We start from the raw sequence: 21,574 nt of genomic DNA, 5'->3' as shown, positions 1-21,574 counted from the left end.
TGAATGCCCCTGTGTGTGCTTGTGTGCATCTGCATACAGTAAGAAGTTTCATGAATTGGTTCTTAAGTATTCTCTTTCAAACAGTATGAACCATGTGTTGCACAGAAAGCAAGATGCATTCTTTCAAGTTACATGTTATTGGCAGGTACCGGCTGACAGTACTGCGGGCCCTACCAAATCTCCAGAAACTTGACAACATTACGGTACATCCAGAAGAGGTCCAGGATGCTCTGAGGAAGGGTCGAGAATTGGTACACCCTAACGATGTTCAGGACATGTCTCCTATGGGTGAGAATGAGTGGGGATCAGGCACCAGCAGTCTGTCTCACAGCCCCACGCAGCATGAGGTATGTTTAGCTAAGAATCCAATTTCTACAAGCAAAAAATGGCACTGTGTTAACTAAGATGTAAACGTATCAAGTGATGCTGTTTCAGGATTACATGAATCGTGTATACTATGAAGAATATGTGGAGATGGAACACACAGCAAGGACACCCAGTGGTGGCCAGGTGATATCATAGCGGTTTTTCAGTTGTTGCATGGAGCATGCCATCTTCTGCATTGTTTTAGTTTTGTACCACATCTTCATGTGTTGGGGACAACTTTGTGTCTTCTGCTTCTACTGTGTACACTGTTTTGAAATGAAATTAATATGCTACTGAACTCTCCTCACTTCAGGCTGGGATAGATTCATGATATTTCTTCAAACAGATTCACTTTCAAACTATGCACAGTTCCACAGCACAGCAGTATCTTACATACTGGGCTGCTGTCATGGCTTGTGTTTGTGTTCACGGGTTTAAGAATTCAAGGGTTGTGGTGTTCGCAAGACTGGACCAGTCACACAATTTATTCAGCTCTGTTCCTTCCCTTATATGTATGCCTGCATGTATGTATGCCTCTGTCCTGTGTCTGTCAAGGTCGTAGCTTGAAACATCCATATAAGTATCCATCACGTTCTTAAGTCAGACATGACTAAGGCCAGCATTAATATGCATTGACTGTACACATTTTGTCATACTAGCAACTCCTTAATGAAATTTAAGAAATAAAGAGGGCAGAAGTAATGCGTGTTTGTCTCCTGACCATATGGCTTGGAGCAGTAAAAGATAGAGGCATTTTCATTTTCTTCTGGAAATGGGCAAGGCAGAAAATTATTCAAATAAAATAAGTGTTGCAGTATAACATAGAGAGATGTGAATCCAAGACTGTGGTTTTGTTTTTAGCTCAATCTTGCACATAATTGTAGCACTGTCAGTAAACATTCCATATAAAATAACAGAAATAGCATTTTCCCATTTTGTTTCAGTTGGCTGTCTGCATTGATTTTCTTCATCACAGGAGACTCATAAAAATTTGCTTTAATTAGTTGGTATCTTTTGTGTTGTACTGTGTTCTGCATGTGCAATGCAAATGGGTTTGTGGCTTCTTCATGTACTCCTTTCTATAGTTATCAGGGATGTCTGGATACTGTGTATACCTAATCCTGTAGAAGAAATGTGTTCTTAGAGTGGGGGTTCACTTTTCCACCTCTGATTCTACTCAAGTAAGTTGTTTCTGATGTTTGGCCATCATATAGTGTTGCAAATTCACTGTTTCTTCGGCTGATGAAGAAATTTCCTGGATGTTCATCTCTCTCTCCTCAGTTATTACCTCATCCTGAGCTAGTGCTGTTCACCTCACACCTTCATAACCTTTTTCCTTAACCCTTTCATATTTGAGCCCTGCCATAGAACTGTCCACTGGAAATGTCAGGGATGCTTGGGGATAAATGCAGTTTCACAGAAAATCACAGTACTTTCATAGACTATATCCTTTGAGCACAGGAGTAGATAGTGTAAATGCCTGTTCTTTCCTCTAAATATTGATGTATCACATGTAATGCCATTTTAACAGAAATGTTGAACAAGTGATTAATATTGAGCCACTCTGGTTGTGGCAAGTGCAGTGGCGCTGATCTAATGGGCTCATGGTCTGGAAAGGATCCCATATTATTATTTTCTTCCAAGTTACATTTGCATATATTTACTATGACACAAATATTTGGGGCCGCACACTAATTGGTACTGAAGTTAGCTGGTCATGACATTTATCCTATTCAAAGGAGAAGGTGTTAAAAAGTACTAAGATTGAATTGCCTGCAGAACTGTAAATCATACCTGGTTTCATGAAAATGAACAGTTGAGGCAGAAGTAATTAATGATGCACACACACACAAACATACGCCAACATGCATGCGTGCAGTAGGTATATATTTGTGGAAACATGATGGGAACAGGCTACTTAGAAGCACGAGGAGAAGTGTGAAATGGGGGAACTGAATAGGAATCATATTCAGTGGCGACTTTGGTAGTGGTGCCAAATCTTTGGGTGCTATGTTGAAATGGTTGGTCACATCTGAATGTGAAGTGCATTGGTCACCATGGCATGGTGGTATCTCTTCATATCATATGTGAGCTTCTTTAACAGACCTGTGTCAAGGGATTAACATTTTCAAAATATGTTGGTACTTCAGTACCCATAAATTTGCTGAGTGCATGGTGTAAAGGATTTATAGTGAAGTTCAGTGAGGATATATTTTGGAAAACATTTGACTGAGATGGAGATAAAAAAGGTAAAGCCCTCCCAGTAAGAGGCTGTGAAGGCCCATATGGGTGTGGGTGGTTGAGGCTCCCACATCTTCTATACACTCAGCTCATAGATGGTGATAAGGTTGTCGACCTTACGTGCTGGCCGCCCTTTACCCCCAAGGAAACTTCCTGGTACTCGTTTCTTTTAGAGGCTGAGTCAATCCCAGGGCCATAGTGCAGCTGGAAGGATTAGGTCAATTGAAAAATCAGTGACCTCATCGGAAATCAAACTGAAAACCTTCCAGCTTGTAGCATAGTGCCTCAACCAACTATGCTACCATGTGTCCCTTCTCATATTATGAAATGGAGATAGAACAATAGTATTAAAATGGCATTAGCTGTGGCATATGTGGATTCGATTGAACAGGCTTAACTCATGATCCTGAATCCAGTTAATATATTCATAGTGCTGAACTGTGAGAGACTAAAAGTAGGAACTTGCACATTGTTCAATTATCTCCATTGGAAGAACCCGACAAGGAGAATTATTTAGTTGCCTGTACCATTACTGATGCAGATAACTGTAACATAACATAATTATGAAAAGGCATGTTTCCTGATGTGTACAGAGAAGTCCACCAAGATTGCAGGGAAGTGGTGACCGGGAGCCAGAAACAGTAGATGTAAGAAGACATTCAGCATATGTACAGGATGATGAACATCATACATATTACAAGGCAGACAGACGCAATGCTAATTATGGGGCAGATCCTGTGATGTGAGTACATATGATTAATATCATAGATTCTCATTTTAAGAGAGGCAAAAGAAGTTTCTAAATTTCATAGTTAAGGGCCATTGCTGTTGTGAAAATTATACTGTTTGAAATTAAAGAATGTGGAAGATGATGTCTCCTGGATTGTGACAGCATGTAGTCTGGCAGGTAAAGGTAAATGTAAAGCTAAAGCTGTCCCTGTAACAGGCTGTGAAGGCTAATATGGTGGTGGGACGTTGAGGCTCCCTCATTTTCTCTAGACATTCAGCTCATGGATGGTGTTAAGGTTGTTATCCTTACATGCTCGCTGCCCTTTACGTCCAAGGAAGATTGCTGGTACTCATTTCTGTTAAGAGGTTGAGTCTACCCTGGGGCCATAGTGCAACTGGGAGGATTAGGTAAATTGAAAGAATCCACCTCATTGGGGCATGAACCTGCAACCTTCCAGCTTGTAGCACAATGCCTCAACCAACTATGCTAACATGTGTCCTATGAGGTCAGGTAGATCATTATTAAAATTTGGGTGAACTGCTCCCTCCATTTTCTGAGTAGAATGGCTCCTCCAAAACAGAAGTTATTGTCATGAAAACCTCAAATCTCAGATTGGAACACGAGTAACTAAGAAAGCCTGATAAATATGGCAACTGTTGAGACCTGTAACATAAATTAAACAAAGACCATATGGACCATAAACACATTCTTGTTTAAGTGTGTAACATATCGTCTGCATTATAATGATATGCATTCAGTACAGTGGCTGCAGACTTTTGTCTAGCACTGCTGCAAATGAAATGTCATCCAGTACACCAGGTTTCACTATTTCATATGTCAAATTGAAGCTCTATTTGGCATTTATACCTGCATTGTCATGAAAACGGTAGTAAATTTGAGTTCTCACCTTGAAGACCATTATGAAATTGACAAACCAAATACTGAGTCCCTAGCACAGTCAGTATTTACGTTGTCATTCAAGGAACTTCCTGGTAGTGCATTACTTCATCACCAAAGGCCACTCCCAAACCTAGTCCTTGGTCTATTGAATCCTGTTCATATTGTCACATGTTAGTGACTATACAGGGGGTTTGGGTTGGTAATTGAATTTAGTGAACAATCGTAACATATAACTGCAAATCATTATAACACTCACTAATCTACACAATTTACAAATCACTGTATTACACACAAAGTTTCAGTATGTTAAAGCCTTTACTGGTCATTGCTAGGTAGCAGCTCTCACAAGTGAATATTCCTCATCTTCTGTGCTTGAGTCCTTACCGGCTGGTGACTATCTCACAATGCTCAACTTTCAGCAGCAACTGACTGGCTTGTCCCATTGGTCTTCCTTATATGAAGGAGAGTCATTCAGTAGGTCACAAATGAAAGTAAAACAGCAGTAATAATTGTAATAGGTTTTCTGTGTGTATCACTAGGTAGCAGTACAGTCCAGCTTCATGACAGTCTAGGTAGCAGACATGCACATGCATGCTCAGAGGCTGGTTTCAATAGTCAAAATGGTGACAGTGCTTGAGGACTTTACTACCAAATAGCAGAATTCTGTTTTGCATTTATTGTGGACAAAAGTACTCAATGCAAAGGATGTTCATGAAGAAATGTGTCCTGTTTACAGTGAAAAGTGTTTGTCATGTAAAGCAGTTCATAACTGGGTTGAGAAATTCTCTCAAGGATGTTTGGAAAACACAGATGATGTTGAGATTGCGAGAGGAGAAACTGTGCAGTGGGTGGAAAAGTTGATTTGAGTTGACAGGAGGATAACGATGGTGTAGCAACTGCACTACAGCAAAATGCATGATCATTTCAAGTTTTTGAAGGTGTGCACAGTGGGTGCCTGGAGAACTGAAGGATTGCTGTCCTTGCAGCATTTCTAACTGTATGCAGATGAAGTAGAAGATATGCCTAACAGGATTGTTACTGGGAACGAATCATGGGTGCATCGCTACCAACTCGAATCAAAGCGTGCTTCAATGCACTGGAAAGACATTCCAGTTCACTTTCAACCAAAAGTTTAAAGTTATGAGTATACCATCAGCTGGGAAAGTTATGCTTACTCTGTTTTGGGATTCTCAGGGAGTACTGTTAGCCCATTTTCAGAAGCGTGGTGAAAATGTGAATTCTGCATCGTACTTTGACGTTATGTTGAAACTTCAGGATGAAATTCGCAGAAAACGTCCAGGCCACCGTGCAAGAGGAGTACTGCTTTATCCTGACAATGCCAGATGCCATACATCCCAAGCAATCCAGGAGAAAATTCGAGAACTACAGTGGGAATTTATTGAAGATCTGCCTTACAGCTTGGTCTTGCTGCTTATTGACTCCCATCTGAATGGTGAGACAACAGACGAAAGATTTCTATGCTGCAGATTTTCACACATAGGTAAAACAATAGGACAAGTGTATCAGTGTTGATGGAGGATATGTCAAGGAATAAATGTTTTTTCCATGTTTGAATATTACATGTTTTACACCCATTTGTGACCAATTTACTGCCTCCCTTGTATGAATGAATTTGGCAAAAGCTTTTGACTGTGTAAATCACCAAATGTTATTAACTAAGCTACATTTCTTTGGCATCCAAGGAGCAAGTTAGCTCAGATCCTACCTAACAGAAAACAAAAGATTTAAATAAAATCATCAAATTTAACCCAAAGTACTTACTCAGACTGGGGAACAATAAAGCATGGATCAATTTTAGGGTCTTTGCTTTTTTGTGATCTATATAAATGACCTCCCTCCTGACCTATCTGTAGGATATATTCTTTCATGCCCTGAGACATGTATACATGCCCATATCCTTCACATTTGGGCTACCATTGGTCACTTCAGTAGTGTCCATGGCTTCCTGCTCTGGCCTCAGCCACCAACTGAAAGTGCAGAGGGGGAGTCAAACAGGGACCTCAACTGCAGCTGTAGATGCTGTCATCATTGCTCTCATAATACCCAAGCAGGCCATTCTTTGCAGTTTCCTTAGTTCACCTCTTGTTTACTATAGACCACCACACAGTGGCAGCACAGGTAACTGGGATATACAGATACAGTGTGTATCCAGTGCATCACCTTTGGTCTCAGTCCCAGTGTTCTCCCACACGTGCTTCTGCAGGTCAAAAAGACTCCATCCAGCTGCTTTTTCCATGTCAGACCGTTGTCTGAAGTTAGTCCAAGGTACTTAACCTCACTGGACAGCTGGATTGTTTTACAGGAGAGGGTTGGTTTCTTCAGCCCTGTAATGTTCGTCTTCATAGTGAAAGATATTATTACTGGCTTATTGGGGTTAGCAGACATATATGTCCTATTAAACCACTGTTGAACTATGCCCAAGCTGCTTGTAAAATCCCTGACACAGTCTGAGGGAAATTTAAATTAATTAGGATTACAATATCATTTGCTTATCCTATTGTATAATAATTGTTGTCATTTAACTCTCATAAAAGTTTTTCCTTAAGCAGGCTGCACAGTGGAGGTAAAAGCACACACCTCTGTGGGCGTCTCCTAACTGTGGACCCCCCTTAAGATTTCCTCCTACTGTGTAGTTATTATTATCATTCTTTCCAGCATGGAACAGATTCATCTGCAATTGATGGGCTCATTACCATGCTTTTCACCAGCCTTTGTTATTACATCAAATGAGGTTCTGTCAGAACTTCCCTTTGTTTCCAGAAAGACTCCTAAGGCTATTTCCTTGTATTCACTAGCACTTTCTCTGTATGTTACCTTGTGAAGTGCAGGTTTGGTAGATTTACCATTTTGGTAGGCATTCTGGTTTGTAGCAGGGGATGCTCCTTCAATACACCATCTTTAATATGTCTGTCCACTAACTTTTCTGTCATCTTCAGAAGGAAACCTAGATTACAGGCTTATACGTGTATGAGGATAAGCCTTGGCCTAATTGTAATCAGATCTTTTGGTCTTTGGTATGTATGATACTCTTACATGTTTCCAAGCCATAGGAACATATCCATATGCCCACCAGGCTGTAAATATGCAGCACAGGTGTGGGACTAGATGATCCATTCCTTGCTGCAAGAGTGTCAGTTCAATCTCATCTATTCTCTCTAATTTAACTCGTTGCCGTGGTTCGACGTGTATGTTTCGTCAGGGATTTAAATCGTCTGGGGGGGTTCGACGTGTATGTTTCGTCCAGCTGCACACCTACGTTATAACGCCCATAATAATTGATGGTTTTGCTGTAGATTGTTAGATTTTTCGCTGGCCTGTTGTCAGTAGAACAGAGTATAAATAAGACACGACTTTATCTGCGCCAAGTCATCGTTACATATGCCTGTCTTGCAGCAAAGTTCCTGTTGCTCTTGGGAGAGGTTTCTCCGTTCTCCTGTCATGAAAGGCCTGTTTTGTTTCTTATGAACTTATAAACAGCAGAGACGTGATATGTGGCTTGTGTTTATAATATCATATTGCCCTGAGCTGGCGACACAAACACACACAATTGGAATTCTTAGAAGAGGGATGTCCAAAACTTTATTGTTGCACGATCGATTGATTTCGCACAGTATATAGCACCCAGTTCTTAGAAAAACGTCACGAATTAAGGCAGAACACTGTGGTCACCCCCTGAGACGATACGGATGTGTGTGGGGGAGGGAAAGAACTCATTCCTTCATGTATTATCGCTCCAGTTGACGCCATTTTATCGTACTGACCTTCGTGGTCGTTTCGAGGGATGACCATAAATATTTTTTTGAGTCAGCTAAGCTCTGCTTTCGTTCGCTACATACCAGCCAGTTCTTAGAATAACTTCATGAATTCTGTGGTCACCCCTACGACGTCTTATGCCGCCAAAATGGATGGAAAATGAAACGCAGAAGCACCAACACTTGTTATGATAACATGAAGGTCGAATTTACTGCAGCTAATCTGGGTAGCGATACGACTCACGGAGAGACATTTCTTCTTATATTCCCCCCACGGGGAAGAAGGCAGGGCCTCACAGAAGATGTTTTGTTTACGGAAAAAATAGCCAAATGAGAGATACGCAGTACTGGTATGGTGATGTGAGTCAGCGCTGTCTATAGTAGAATGCTTCAATGCGTGTAACACTCCGCTCAAATTCTGAACCACCACCGAGATACCGGGTGCTCATATTATAAGGCAAGGTTATAAAACCATCTTTTAAGATCATTTTAGTGAAAGTTTCATCCTTCAAGGCGTACCATTCACTGCTCAAATACTAAACAACCTGCACCCATGGCCGAGATACAGGGCTCCCATATTATAAGGTAAGGTTATAAAACCACAATTTAAGATCATTTTAGTGAAAGTTTCATGTTCCTATCTCATAGAATTTAAGAACAATGATGAATAAATAATTTTCGAGCAAAATTTAAATGGCCGGCTGAATATATTACCACAGGAGCCGCGGCCGCGGAATTTAAATCACCACGTCAAAGGGTTAAATTGTTTGAAGGTGCCTGACACCCATCTAATTTTGGATTGATTGATTACGTGCTTTGCCACGTTCCAGTCTCCCCTGTTCATTCTGGTTCTGCTGACTCCACTCCCCATTTGAATCATCAGTCACCACTGATTCACAAAAGTGGACCCTGCATTGCTCTTTCAGAGTCTCCCTTCCAGTTTGAGTGCATTGTCCATCAGGTAGCTTAATAATGCTAACCTTTTTAGTTGCCTGTTTTGCCATGATCTTCATGAGTCAGACACTGCCTCATACATCAGTGATCTCCTGGCAATACCCGCTCCATGAGGACCTTTTGGCTTTCCTAATTTCTTTTCTTTTACTTTCTCATTGTATACTTGGCTGGTATCATCATTATATAACCTTGGAATGGACTGCATGTAAAACACTACTTCCAAGAATTCCTCTGTTGTTGATTGATGTATTAAGGGGGCTGTTGCCTAGCGATGGACAGGGTATTTTTGACATGGGAGCATGTTTATTGGTTGCCATAGAAATTTGTTTACTGTCCATTGCCTAACAATAGATGTCTTTGCAGGGTTCACTGCTTTGGCTTTCAGCCATCATGTCACAATATCATTACAGTCTGTCTCAATACTTTCTTGTAATGATATCAGCCATGTACATTATATCTTAATTTTCCCAAATAACATCTTTGCATAAAAGTTTTCTACAGTTCTCGTGCAAGCCAAGCAGTAATTCGGAGATGACTGCTTTTCTAAATGGGAGTGATCCTCTTAACACAAGTTTTGTGTCTATGATTACCTTTAGTCCCTTCCAAATAAATTCTGATATAGTACCATAAAATATGCCACACCTTCTTCCTCCCCGGTCCGTTCAGGCTCATCAGAAATGTGATTATCTCATATAATTCAGTCCTAAATTGTAGATGCAGCTGATATGGTTGCATTAAATAACCTACTGTCTGCCCATTCATGTATCCATCCTCAAAAGCCCTCAGTATTTCTTCTTCCCACAATTTGAAGTGTGTAAAATAAAAGTGCAGATTCATATCTTGAAATCTGTTTATATGCTTCCATTCACTCTATGGGAATGTCTCTGTCTTTTTGCAGATACACTCGACAGCACACTTCTCCCTCTGAAGTAAGTATAACTTCACCCTGTGAATATTATAGGTCAGCGGTTAGTTCGGTACACATATTGAAAGCTGTGCCATCTTAACAAGTTTCTTCTTTGTAAGGCTAATCAATAAGAATATGATTGCACAACAGGAGACTAACTTTCTGAATTAATTCTGATATGCTAATCTCAAATCTGGACACAACAGTTTTGCATGTCACAGTTTTATGTAATGAATTTTGAGCCAAACAGTCCTTTTTGCTTTCTCATGTAGTACATTTCAAAAGGAAATATTATAACTATGAAAAAAAAAATTGATCTTCAGATTTTGACTATTTTTGCATTTTGAGCCCTATAAATATAACAACTTGTGCTTATTATGCTGTCTGCCTCTCTGCCTGTCAGTATATATGTATGTATGAGTGTGTGTGATGGATTTTATTCATATTCAGATTTCAGTAGTTTATCCATCATAGGTGGATATGAACATTCCAATTATAAAGATAATGGCCATTTAGATGGTCTCCAGAACTTATGTGCCATAACTCAGGTGGTTAGTCACTGGCTTTCTGCCATGGCAGCCAGGGTTTGATCCCAGGTAAGTTCATGTGTGGTTTATACTGACCAGAGTGACATTGGGGCTTTAGTTTCTCCCTGTTAACCTTTAAGTGCCGAAGTGCCCCGTTTGTGCCAGTCATGAGTGAGGTCATCATGGCCAAAGTACCTAGTTTTGGCCTTTCAGGCATTTAAACTCCACTTGTGGAAGCGCGCGCACACGCCGCTAGTAGAAGCGCATGCACAGTCCTAAATATTTATTTTTAAATGTAGTAATTACCAGACAGACTTGAGTAAAACCCTAATAGAGGAATTAAAATAATACCTAACTGAACAACAGCAAATAAAAATATACGTATGAGTTATGCCAAAACTTATCCACGATCCAGTAATTTTATTGCAGATTCTGCAGATAGGTATGTTAAAAATATATTGTAAAATTTGATGTACATACCTTTTTTGTTGTTACCTGCTTGGTGTATATACAGTTTCAAATAAAACTACAGTATTCAATTTCACTACAAACGCACACAAAACAGATCGCGCTCTGTATCTCAGCCACGATGCAGCTGTCTGTTCACTCAAATAGAAGGGGCAATATGCTTTTGCAGATCTAACGGAAGGTCTTAGCACTGAAGAAGGGACCCCTCTAGCTTTCTCTTGAATAGCCATTCTTTCATTCTTCTGACCTTCAGTCAAAGATTCGAAAATCCGAAGAGTGTAAGCAGTGCTAGCAGAAGACCAAATGATTTTATTGCTTCCATCTGTTTTATGACACCAGGGGCTGCTAAAATTTGTCAAGTGTTACAAACAGAAATGAGTTTATAATGCAGAACAACTCTGTGAAGAACTGTGAAACCAATTTTGCAATACGCATCAAAAGTAAAACAAAAAAAAAAAAATTGAAAATAGAGTATAACACTTTGTATTAAAAATTTCAAATCTTCCGTTATAATATGCGACACTATGTTCTTTTCAGATATATACACATTTAATTCCATCCATTAATCATAAAAATTGAGCTAGATACAGCATTTTTAAACACAACGCTTAAAATTGATTAACCGCCTAACAGGAACGGACATTTAAACGCAAGGGAGTAACGGGCATTTAAACGAGCACCAGCAGCGGGCACTTAAATAAACTCCGGCCAGCTCAAGTTTACCACTATTTCGAAGTCCGGCGTTTAAAGGTTAAACTGGCAGGTTTTGTAATGCAGGCCATACATTAACTCAAATATTTATACTATTATTTACAGTTTACGTTATATAGTGAAGCATTAGCTGTTTAAGCAAGAAGATAAGGAACTCTATAAATTACCTTAAATTTAATTTTGACTGAAAATACTTAACTTATTCCTTTGTTCCAGAATCCTCTGAGAACCTTATACTTTGAAAAATATGTAACGTTTATTAAGGTGGGAAGGCTGTTATAATTTCTTCTCACATCTCATTGTTTAATGGTTAGGTTTGTGTCTTCCCTAGTTTCACCAGTAAATAAAGTCTGTCATTTTCTCTGTATGTCTTCATCTGCTGCAAGTACCTGTACTTGTAGCAGTAATTTAGAGTATCTGGTCATTCTTTAAGCAGGACCATTTTAGAGTTTCACTTTCTTCATCAAAATTTCATCTCTGTCTCTGTATTCCTTCGGGGACAGTCCTGCCATTGGAAATATATTTTTCTTTCAGCACATGAAGAACTTTTTGCATGCTGGCACTCTGTTTTTTTTTAGATGAATGTTGTTTGTAGTCTCTTTTATCAGACATAGGTCATAATCATCAGTGAAAACCTTGTGCATGGGTGCTCTCTTCTGCAGGAAAGCACAGTTCTTCCATCTGTTCTTCACAGGTTATTTATTATTATTATTATTGTATTGTGCTGCCCTATTAGTTTCCATGCTTTTTGGAAGAAGCAGAAATTCTTCAAATGCCTCATTATCACAGTGTAAGTACGGGATATCTTTGCTAGTCATTTCTCCCTCCCTGAAATGAACAGGAGCATGTTTCTTACAAACGTATGATATAATACATACATACATACATATTTATTTCGTTCCAGAGATCTACAATTGGCAGTGCTGCCTTGAGATATAGAACATGTCAATAAAAAGTACATTTAAAATGATAAATTGTTAAAAATTAAATATCCAAGACATTTAAAAAGGCCACATATAATTGTAGTACATTAACAGTTGTAGAACACAAACAAGTAACACATCAAACCAAATCACAGACACGACACCGAAACAAACAACGTCAAAAATCAGGTGCCATTCACAACAATTATAAACAAAAACAGACAGATAATATTATATTCTAGATGTGACAAATAATAGGCGCAATCTTTATCTATAGGAAGCACAATCATTCCTTGATTTCCATTCATAATACTCATGTAAGGAATAAAAAGAGCCCACCTGCAAAAATTTTTTTAGGGAATATTTGAATTTCTTAATGTCCTCTGACAAGCTTTTAATTCTACATGGCAAGTTGTTAAATATCCTAATCCCACTATAAAACACTCCCTTTTGCACTTTAGTCAGTTTACAGGTTGGATAATGTAAATCTAAACCCCGTCTAGTGTGCATGCCATGAATATCTGAATTTGTTACAAACTTGTCCATATTCTTAACCACAAAAACAGATATTGAGAAAATATATTGTGAATAGAATGGAAGAATGTTTAATGCTTTGAAAATTGGTCGACAAGAGTCCCTGTTACCCGCTCTCATTATTATTCTAACTATTCTTTTTTGAATTATGAAAATTTGGTCACTATTAGTTGAATTACCCCAGAATATTATACCATATGACATGATAGAATGGGCATAGGCATAATAAGTCATCAATAGGCTTTCTAGGGACATAACTGAAGTTAGGATTCTGATGGCATAGCTAGCCGAGCTTAATTTGCTGGCTGTATATTTGATGTGTTCTTTCCATGATAAAGTACTGTCAATTGTTATTCCAAGAAATTTCAGTGTACTCGTGTTATTAATTTGGATATCCCCATGGTTTATATTGATATCTATTGGTAAATTAGGTTTTGATGAAAACTGGACACAATTTGTTTTTGTCAGATTCAAAGTTAATGAATTAATAGAAAACCATACATTAATTAATTCAAGAATTTCTTTTAAAGTAATAACAAGTTCATTGTAGTTCGACTTGCAACACAATATGCTGGTATCATCCGCAAATAAAACTGGCTTTGACACTTTATTTATTATATATGGTAAATCATTAATATATACTAAAAAGAGCAATGGCCCCAGGATAGAACCCTGAGGGACACCCTGTTTAACCTTTTGCCATTTAGAAACACCACTTTCAGTGTTATTATTCAATATTGTTCTTTGCTGCCTATCAGTCAAATAGTCTTTGAGCAACTTTCCTGCTAAACCATTGATACCATAAAACTCCAGTTTTGCAAGTAGTATTTCATGATTTACACAATCGAAAGCCTTAGTCAAATCGCAAAACAAACCTCCTACAACTAGTTTGTTATTTAATGCTGATAGAATAGTATTTATTAAGTCATGAGTGGCTGTATCCGTGGACAATTTAGTACGAAATCCATGTTGCTCATGCGCCAGGATTTTATTTATGTCGAGATGATGTTGAAGTCTATTATATATAACTTTTTCAAAAATTTTAGAAAAAGATGTCAATAGAGATATTGGCCTATAGTAATGGGAACAGTGCACAGAAAATTAAACCACAGTGACATTACAGCAAACAGTACTACACTAACAGAATACTTACTCATATGGAAAAGCATGGAGGCAAACAACTAGTACCTGCTCTGTTTTCTGCTTGCTTCACACTTGTTTCTTGCTTGACCTATTCTTTGACCTTGAAGATGCAGGGTATGTGTTTCTATGAAACACTGGTTGACTTTCAACAGACTCCATGTTGTTATATTCCTGAAGATAGAACTCATCAAGCAGGACCTGATATATTTCCCCTTATAAATATACTCATTGTGCATGTGAAGGTTTGTGAACACTGTCACCCTACAAACCTGTGTCTGTTGTTTCATCTCATTAACAGTATCTTTAATGGTTTACAATAATGCTGGAACATCATCCTTCATTATAGCAAAATCATTAAAGATTTTAAGGAAGTCATGGTGTGACCTTACCAAACTACTTTTGTGTGGTAAGTGGTTACTAACCAGTTTCCAAAGTGCAGTGTCTTCCCTAAGAAGTTGGTAAGGCACTGTAAGAAGACACATTAATTCCCTGTTTTATAGACTAAATGTTCACAAAAGTCCACCAGCAGGTCCTGTTGTGAACCAGTTTAATTCAATATGTAGCTTCACTTTAGATAGAGTCTGAAGCTTCAGACTAGATTGAATTGCTTCACTGTAGGTTCCAGTGGAGGTCTTAGGCAGAATGATTTTTTGTTTTGGTGTGTTTGGTTGCGTGATTGAATTTTGTAATAAGAATTCTTAAGATTTCAGTACATTGTCTTCTGAAGGATGAATCTGGAATACTGCTTTACCAAATGGAAACCTCATTAAGATTCTACACATTATTGTTTTAGATGAAAGTTGAAGAACTTCAAGTAGTAAACGTTTTGGATTATTTTTTGTTTCTGAAACACTAGGATAACTTTCTGGGAAAATGGCATAAAGAGGTTAAAATACAGCAGGTCTGTGGTCTGGGTTGAGAAAGCAGTAAGGACTGGAATGAAATTGATGTAAAAATGGCAGAATGCAATGAAGTCTTCTCAACTGACCAGCCACATCAAAATGAAATTAAAGCTGTATTTCAATGACTGTTTCTGTTTCCTTTATCAGGTACTTTTGTAATAAGTGACTGAAATAGATCTATATATGGTACATGCATATGTAACAGAATCCAGCCTTTATGGACCAAGAACTTGGCCAAGAGAAGCAGGATTGGCAGTCCCTGATAATGGGGCAGAGGCATTGCTTGAGATATCAGAGTTTCACTCTGCATTAATGTTGCTGATCAGATGAGAACACTTCATTGCATTCAGCTACAGTAATAGCTTCTGATTTTTGTACAAAACTTAATTGAGGTGATTGTCTTTTCTTGTTAAGTCTTTTGTACTTTGTTGTCACTAACCATGCTTGTATGTAGCGCTCCCCAGTCTCTACTAACAGTCACCCAGAAGAGGTCTTGCCTTTGGAGAGCATTAAGGATGAAATAAGCTGCTGCATGACCAAGTCAGACAGCTTGCCTCTTATGAAGGTGAGCATTTACAATGTTTGATGTGTGGGATAATGTATTTAACAAAATTATATTATTATGATTTTACTCCTGTCTGGTATTCTGAAGTAAAAGTCCATAGAAACCAAGATGATGTGCAAAAAGTGTAGTGTAGATACTAGTGTTAAAGGCCGTGGTTGCACTATTTATCAGGGATATTTATGACATTAAAAAACATTTGTCTGAAATGGATAATGATCTGATATATTATACATATTGTTACATGTTCAGTAAATATAGACTCAGAGTTTGGATTGGCAATTGGACGTATTGGCCTCTTATAAATCACATACAAAGAATTATAGCACTATGGTGAGTTCACACACTGTGCAGTTCACTACAGCATGCACAAAGTCTGTTTTGCCTTCTTTGTCTTCACTGGAGCTGCTTGATAACGCTTCCTAACGCTTTAGATTTCTCAGCTTCTGTGTTGACATCCATACTGGCTACTGACCCTCTCATAGCTCTTCACGGCTGCAACTCCTGGACAGTGATGACCTAATTGCATCTGGCCACCACTCTCTACCACTCACTTTCACTGGCTAGCACTGACTTCTGACTTGTCTGCCTGTGTCTCTCAGAAATAACTATTGATTTTGGTTCCCAGTACATGGCCTCGGCACAGACCCACAAGAGAACCCAGGCTCCCATAGTTCTTCTGTTGTGTTTGTGTATTTGTTGTCGTAGAAGCGTGGATGCAGAGCCATTATCTAGCAGTGGCCATCTCTTCTGATTTTGCTATCCTCACTTTCAATAGACATGTCACAAGTCCAAAACTTGAATTTTGAAAACTACAATACACAACATCACAATCACGCTAAAATCAAAAGGGAATTTTATGCCTGAGTAAGAGAGAGGGATGTTGGAGAGAAGGCACATTACCTATTGCCCAGCTGCCAGAAGGTCAGAAGGAAGGGATTGGTCTAAGTGTGGCACATGGGGGTACCACATCATAAATCAGGTGAAAGGGAATGTGATGTCACATTACAGAAAGAAATGCACAATGGAAGTGACTGCCTATTGCCTTTGAACTGAGCTGAGCTGAGGGAATGGCTCAATTCTGACATTGCCATGTTACAAGAGGAACATACTAGAGGATGCATTGTTATTTGATTGAGGTCCCACATTCTTGTCTTTAATGAAGCTGAATACATATATGTTTGAAGTTGGTAAGTATATTTGTAATCATGCTGTAAGTGAAACAACACATGACATTAGTATCAAATTAAAGCTCATACCATCTGACATCATAAGAATGAATGAAGGGATAAATGCGTGAAAGAAAGAAAATACAATGTGAATGAAAATGTTATGAACATCCTTTCTGGTGAAAATAAGTACAGTTACATTCTGTACCCTCAGGAAATAAAATGGATATGCTAATGGGTTAATGCAGTGGTTCTCAAACTCTTTACCTCTGAGCCCCTCCTGACAAGAGAAAATACTCTCAGGCCCCCAGCCTGTTTCTTTTTATCAAAATAGAAGTCATGGTATGTTTGACATTTTATTCAGTTTATTTTGTGTTTTTCTACATACTATTTAGCAGTTTTTTACCCAAAATTAAAGTATCACAATATTAGGCCTACAATAAAAATTAGTTTTAACACTTCCAATTAACCAAAATATGTATTGAAATGAGACGATATTTAACGATCAAGTATTTAATTTTTTTCTGCAAAGAAAATCAAACATTTAAATGTCAAACTTCAGTGCAATGGATGGGCCTGCTTTTGAGAACAAAGTTTATCAAACCGTGGTGTAATATCAGAAATGACCACTCTAACTTCTTTAGGAATATTTAGCTTTGAACAATACTTTGACTTTATAGCTACCAAAGCAGAAAAGCCTGTCTCGCATAAGTAAGTTGTTGCGAAAGGAATCAGGATCTTCAATGCCTTTTCGCTCAAAGTTGGGAATTCCTTGCCAATATGTATCCAGAACTCCAACAAAGACAATTCCTTAAATTTACTTTTTAATGAAGTATCACTAGTGAGATCGATGAGTTGTTCTTGCTCATTTACCTTCAGAGATGATGGCCCAGGAGCATTTTGGAATGGATTTTTAATCCAATTAAATTTATCAAAATCATTGCAAAAGTATTTTTCGAAATGAACTTTCAACATTATGAGATGATCAAGTAGGCAGCTTTTTATGTCCATTGAAAGCACTGGATTATCAGTGTCTTGTACCATTGACACTAGAGTAGGGAAAATGTCTAGCATGTCACTTTCCATGCTGTTTCTCCAGAGCTCTAATTTTCTCATGAATGCCTTCACTTTGTCATTCCAAGAAAGTACAGTTGCCTCATTCCCTGGAAGTGAAGTGTTGAGGATATTTAGTTTCTCAAATATATCTGTGAAGTAAGCCATTTTCAATAAAAAGATCCTTGTTGTTGAAACTGTCTGCCAGTGAGTGATTTTCCCCATTTAAAAAACAGAACACCTCATGCCTCAGCTTAAACATTCTCTTTAATACCTTGCCTCTTGAAAGCCATCGAGCATCACTAAAAAAACAACAGAGCAGTGTGTTCGGCACCCATTTCCTCACACAGCATTTTAAAAAGTCTAGACTTCAGAGGATTTCAGAGGATGCGGCTGCTGCCCAACTATCAACGCTGTCTCTGGCATACACGTTTTATAATTGCCAGTAAAGAGAATAATTATTAGTTATTTTGAAATTCATGATAATTAAAGCCTGTACTCATCAAAAGTTTTTCTATGTGTATTTTTATTTTTTGTTACTTTTCTAATTGATTTAGGGCAATTTTAATTCTTATCTGTAGGAAAGTATGCTGGGCCCCCCTTCAAAGACCTTTGCGCCCCACAGTTTGAGAACCACTGGGTTAATGCAACAAAAGGTTCCTTTAGTGGTGTGTTATTACAACATTTAGTAAAACCTCTAAAATTGCAGGTTATGGTATGTCCTCATGAAGGTGGCTTGCTCCTAGTGTTTACAGAGGTACTACCCATTTCAGACTTTGCTTTCTTTGCCATTGTGTTTTCTTATGCACTCAACTCTTTGCATGTTGATGCTCCATGTTACATGTATTTCATAATACTACACATTTGTATTGTTATTACTTTTACTGCTTTGGAGTGCCCAAAACATCTGGGGAAACTAGAATGAGATTGTCATATTTAGCAAATTCATATTTCTGTAGGGCATTTTTATATCAGGTCTTACAACCCTCTATTGTAGCGGCCTGCATTGGTCTTCATTTCCTTCTTGTGAAGGCCTTTATATGGTTTTACGTTGGATATTTATACACAAAATAATATGATAGGTGTTACAGCCATGCACATTAGAGAACATGGTGTTTATTCACAAAGCCTGGCATCTGATTTGAGAACACTACTTAAGTATGACATATTCTCTGCTGAGAATCCAAGTAAACAAAGAACCCCACATTACAAATGGACTGATTCTCCTATAAAATTTGCACTCAACTGGAAAATCATTTTAGGTTTTTAAAAACTTCTGCCCAGTCACTGAGGCGCAACTTTTGAGGAGCAGATAATGTGCCATTTTGTTCTAAAGTATGTGTATCACCTTTACATCAGTCTAGATGTGTTCATATCAGTTGATGTCAAGTAGTGATAGATTATTTCCGCTTGGTTTGTTTGAATGTAAGATTGTTGGAATTCAAGTAGGCATTGGTATATATAGGAGCCAGGATAACATGGTCGGTATAGTGACTGCATGCTGGATGACCAAGGGGTCAGAGTTCGAGTCCCAGTGTGGGATAGAATTTTCACTACTTCATGTCCTCCATACTGCCTCTGGGGTCCACATAGCCTCCAATCCAATGGGCACAAGGGGCTCCTTCCCTGAAGATAAGGCAACCAGGGTGTGAAGCTGACCGCTTACCTCCAACTAGTGCTGAGGTCAAGAAAATGTGGGTCTATACCTCCGCTGCCTCAAATGTGGTCATGGTGTAGTGCTGAATTAGTTAAGTACAAGGACAGGTTTACCCTCTACCTTTATTGGTCCTTATAACAGGATGAATCTCAGAGAGATAGGATGGGATGGTATGGATTGGATTGATCTGGCTCAAGTTGGGAACCGGTGGAAGGCTCTTGTGAACACGGTAATGAACCTTTGGGTTCCATAAATTGCTGGGAAGTTCTTGAGTAATTCCACAATTGGCAGCGTTCTCAAGAAGGGCTCAGCTCCTTGAGCGAGTGAGTATAACAGGAGGGGTGCACTGAAGCAGCAGAGGACAGTGTTGTTCTGCAGGCATGGCAGCTTGAGACAAGCAGTGATGGTAGTGCAAGCAGCAGCCAATGTGGAGGGTGGAGTGGGCAGGGGATGAGTTATGTGCTTCAAATCAATGTTAATGCCTGATACTGATGAATCAGAATTAATCTGATTGTTGAATTCACAGGAAGAAGATTCCAGGCTGCAAGTCAGCACTTCAGACCGAGGACTCCAAAATTCGAAACCTCCCTGCCCTCGCAGACCTAGCACTAGGGTGAGTTTTATTGAATCATTCAACATCTAATTATTTTTTTGCGACACTTTCTTTGCATTCTTTGGCTGTAGATTTTATGATTTGACTTTTCACTTCATGAGTTTGTTTTGCATTTGTGTCCTCTTTGCTTCTTATATTTTGTTGCATTCTGTTTGTGTTAATCACTATAGATAATACTATATTCCTGTCACACAACACTATTTCCAGTGGTAGAATTTGTTGTCCAGGACAATATGTTTTGGCACATGTGTGCCATCTTCAGGTCCTGTTTTTAGTTACAAGTATTCTATTGTGTATTTAACATAAATTTTCCATATAAACCAAGTTGATCCACTGTTATGTTATACACTATGTATACTATATACTAATGTGGCGTATAGGCCTGTTGCTAGGCAAAGAGCTCAAAATAGACAATGAGGCAACAACTGTTGCTATACAGTGGCACGGTAAACACGCCACTACAACAATAGTTATTGTTGGAAATATTGTTGTACAACCTGTTGCTAGGCAGCTGCCACAGTTGTACTACAGCAAAAAAAAAATGGGAACAGGAATGTTTTCTATGTGGTCAGTGCTGAGGAGTTATCTTGGAGACAGTTGGGGTGACACAGTTAATTGTTAGTTCAGAGCTGAGTTCTGCAAGGGAGGGTGAGAAGAGAGGACCTAAGTGCATGAAGCTGAAGAATCTCCACTGTTAGCAGCTGCTGCCAGAAAATGGCTGATGAAGAGATAGCAGGCTGGAAAAAGTCTTAGTGGCTGCTATGGTGATTTGTAAAGTGTGGAGATACTGATAGCACTGTAAATGACTTGTAGTTCCGAGTGGTGTAAGTGATCAATGAATCCATTCACCAATGCACTCCCCATCTAGTCACACCTCCTATATTGTGATCTATAATCAACTGATTTTTTTATTTTTATGTATAAAAGATGTCTCACATGTGGAGAAACTTGTCCTAGATAGCAAATTCTATCTGCTATGAGTAGTGTTGTGTTGACAGGAATACAGTGAACATTATCTGTAGTCCTCTTTGTTTATTCTTCATGAGATGCAATACATTTTGAAAGGGAGGCAGAGATATGTGGGGTAACAATCCACTACCTTCTTCCTGTTGGCCTTCCCTCTGCTTTTTCTTAGGTGCTTGCAGTCATCCATAGTTGTGGAGTACAGTGCAGTAAATAAGTTGCATTAGGACTTAGTGGGCATGTAATCATTAAATAAACAGAGTAAAAATAATAATGATGTAGGATTTGAGGTTGTCGCAGCAGTGTTATGAAGAGTTCTGTCTTCTGGGATACAAAAGTGATGTAATCTGTTGAAAGTCAGCCAGTGTTTCAGAGGCGACATATTCCTCCTAAACGTCAGTTAACTGTTGATAAACTGCACAGCATTATATTCCAGAAGATAGAACTCCTCAAGTAATAAAAAAGCTGTAACATGTGC

General features: G+C 38.6%; 1 protein-coding gene across 3 annotated transcripts in view; it reads left to right on the top strand.

Annotated features, from left to right (window-relative positions):
- The window catches only part of LOC111865891 (cilia- and flagella-associated protein 410), a 52,508-nt gene that overhangs the window by 22,741 nt on the left and 8,193 nt on the right, over positions 1-21,574 (top strand). Inside the window, exons 4-9 of one of the 3 annotated variants that reach the window (XM_023854319.2) lie at positions 146-347; positions 436-510; positions 3,201-3,349; positions 9,863-9,893; positions 15,534-15,644; positions 20,047-20,133. In XM_023854319.2, the coding sequence (XP_023710087.1) occupies positions 146-347; positions 436-510; positions 3,201-3,349; positions 9,863-9,893; positions 15,534-15,644; positions 20,047-20,133 (655 nt within the window). The remainder of the gene's footprint in view (positions 1-145; positions 348-435; positions 511-3,200; positions 3,350-9,862; positions 9,894-15,533; positions 15,645-20,046; positions 20,134-21,574) is intronic. The other 2 variants (XM_023854320.2, XM_023854321.2) reach the window with 2 other exon arrangements.

The sequence above is a fragment of the Cryptotermes secundus genome, unplaced genomic scaffold (genome assembly GCF_002891405.2).
Source record: "Cryptotermes secundus unplaced genomic scaffold, Csec_1.0 scaffold1670, whole genome shotgun sequence".
In the NCBI taxonomy this organism is placed as follows: domain Eukaryota; kingdom Metazoa; phylum Arthropoda; class Insecta; order Blattodea; family Kalotermitidae; genus Cryptotermes; species Cryptotermes secundus.
Note: the sequence above shows the minus strand (reverse complement) of the source record. Positions and strands in the feature narration are given on the sequence as shown.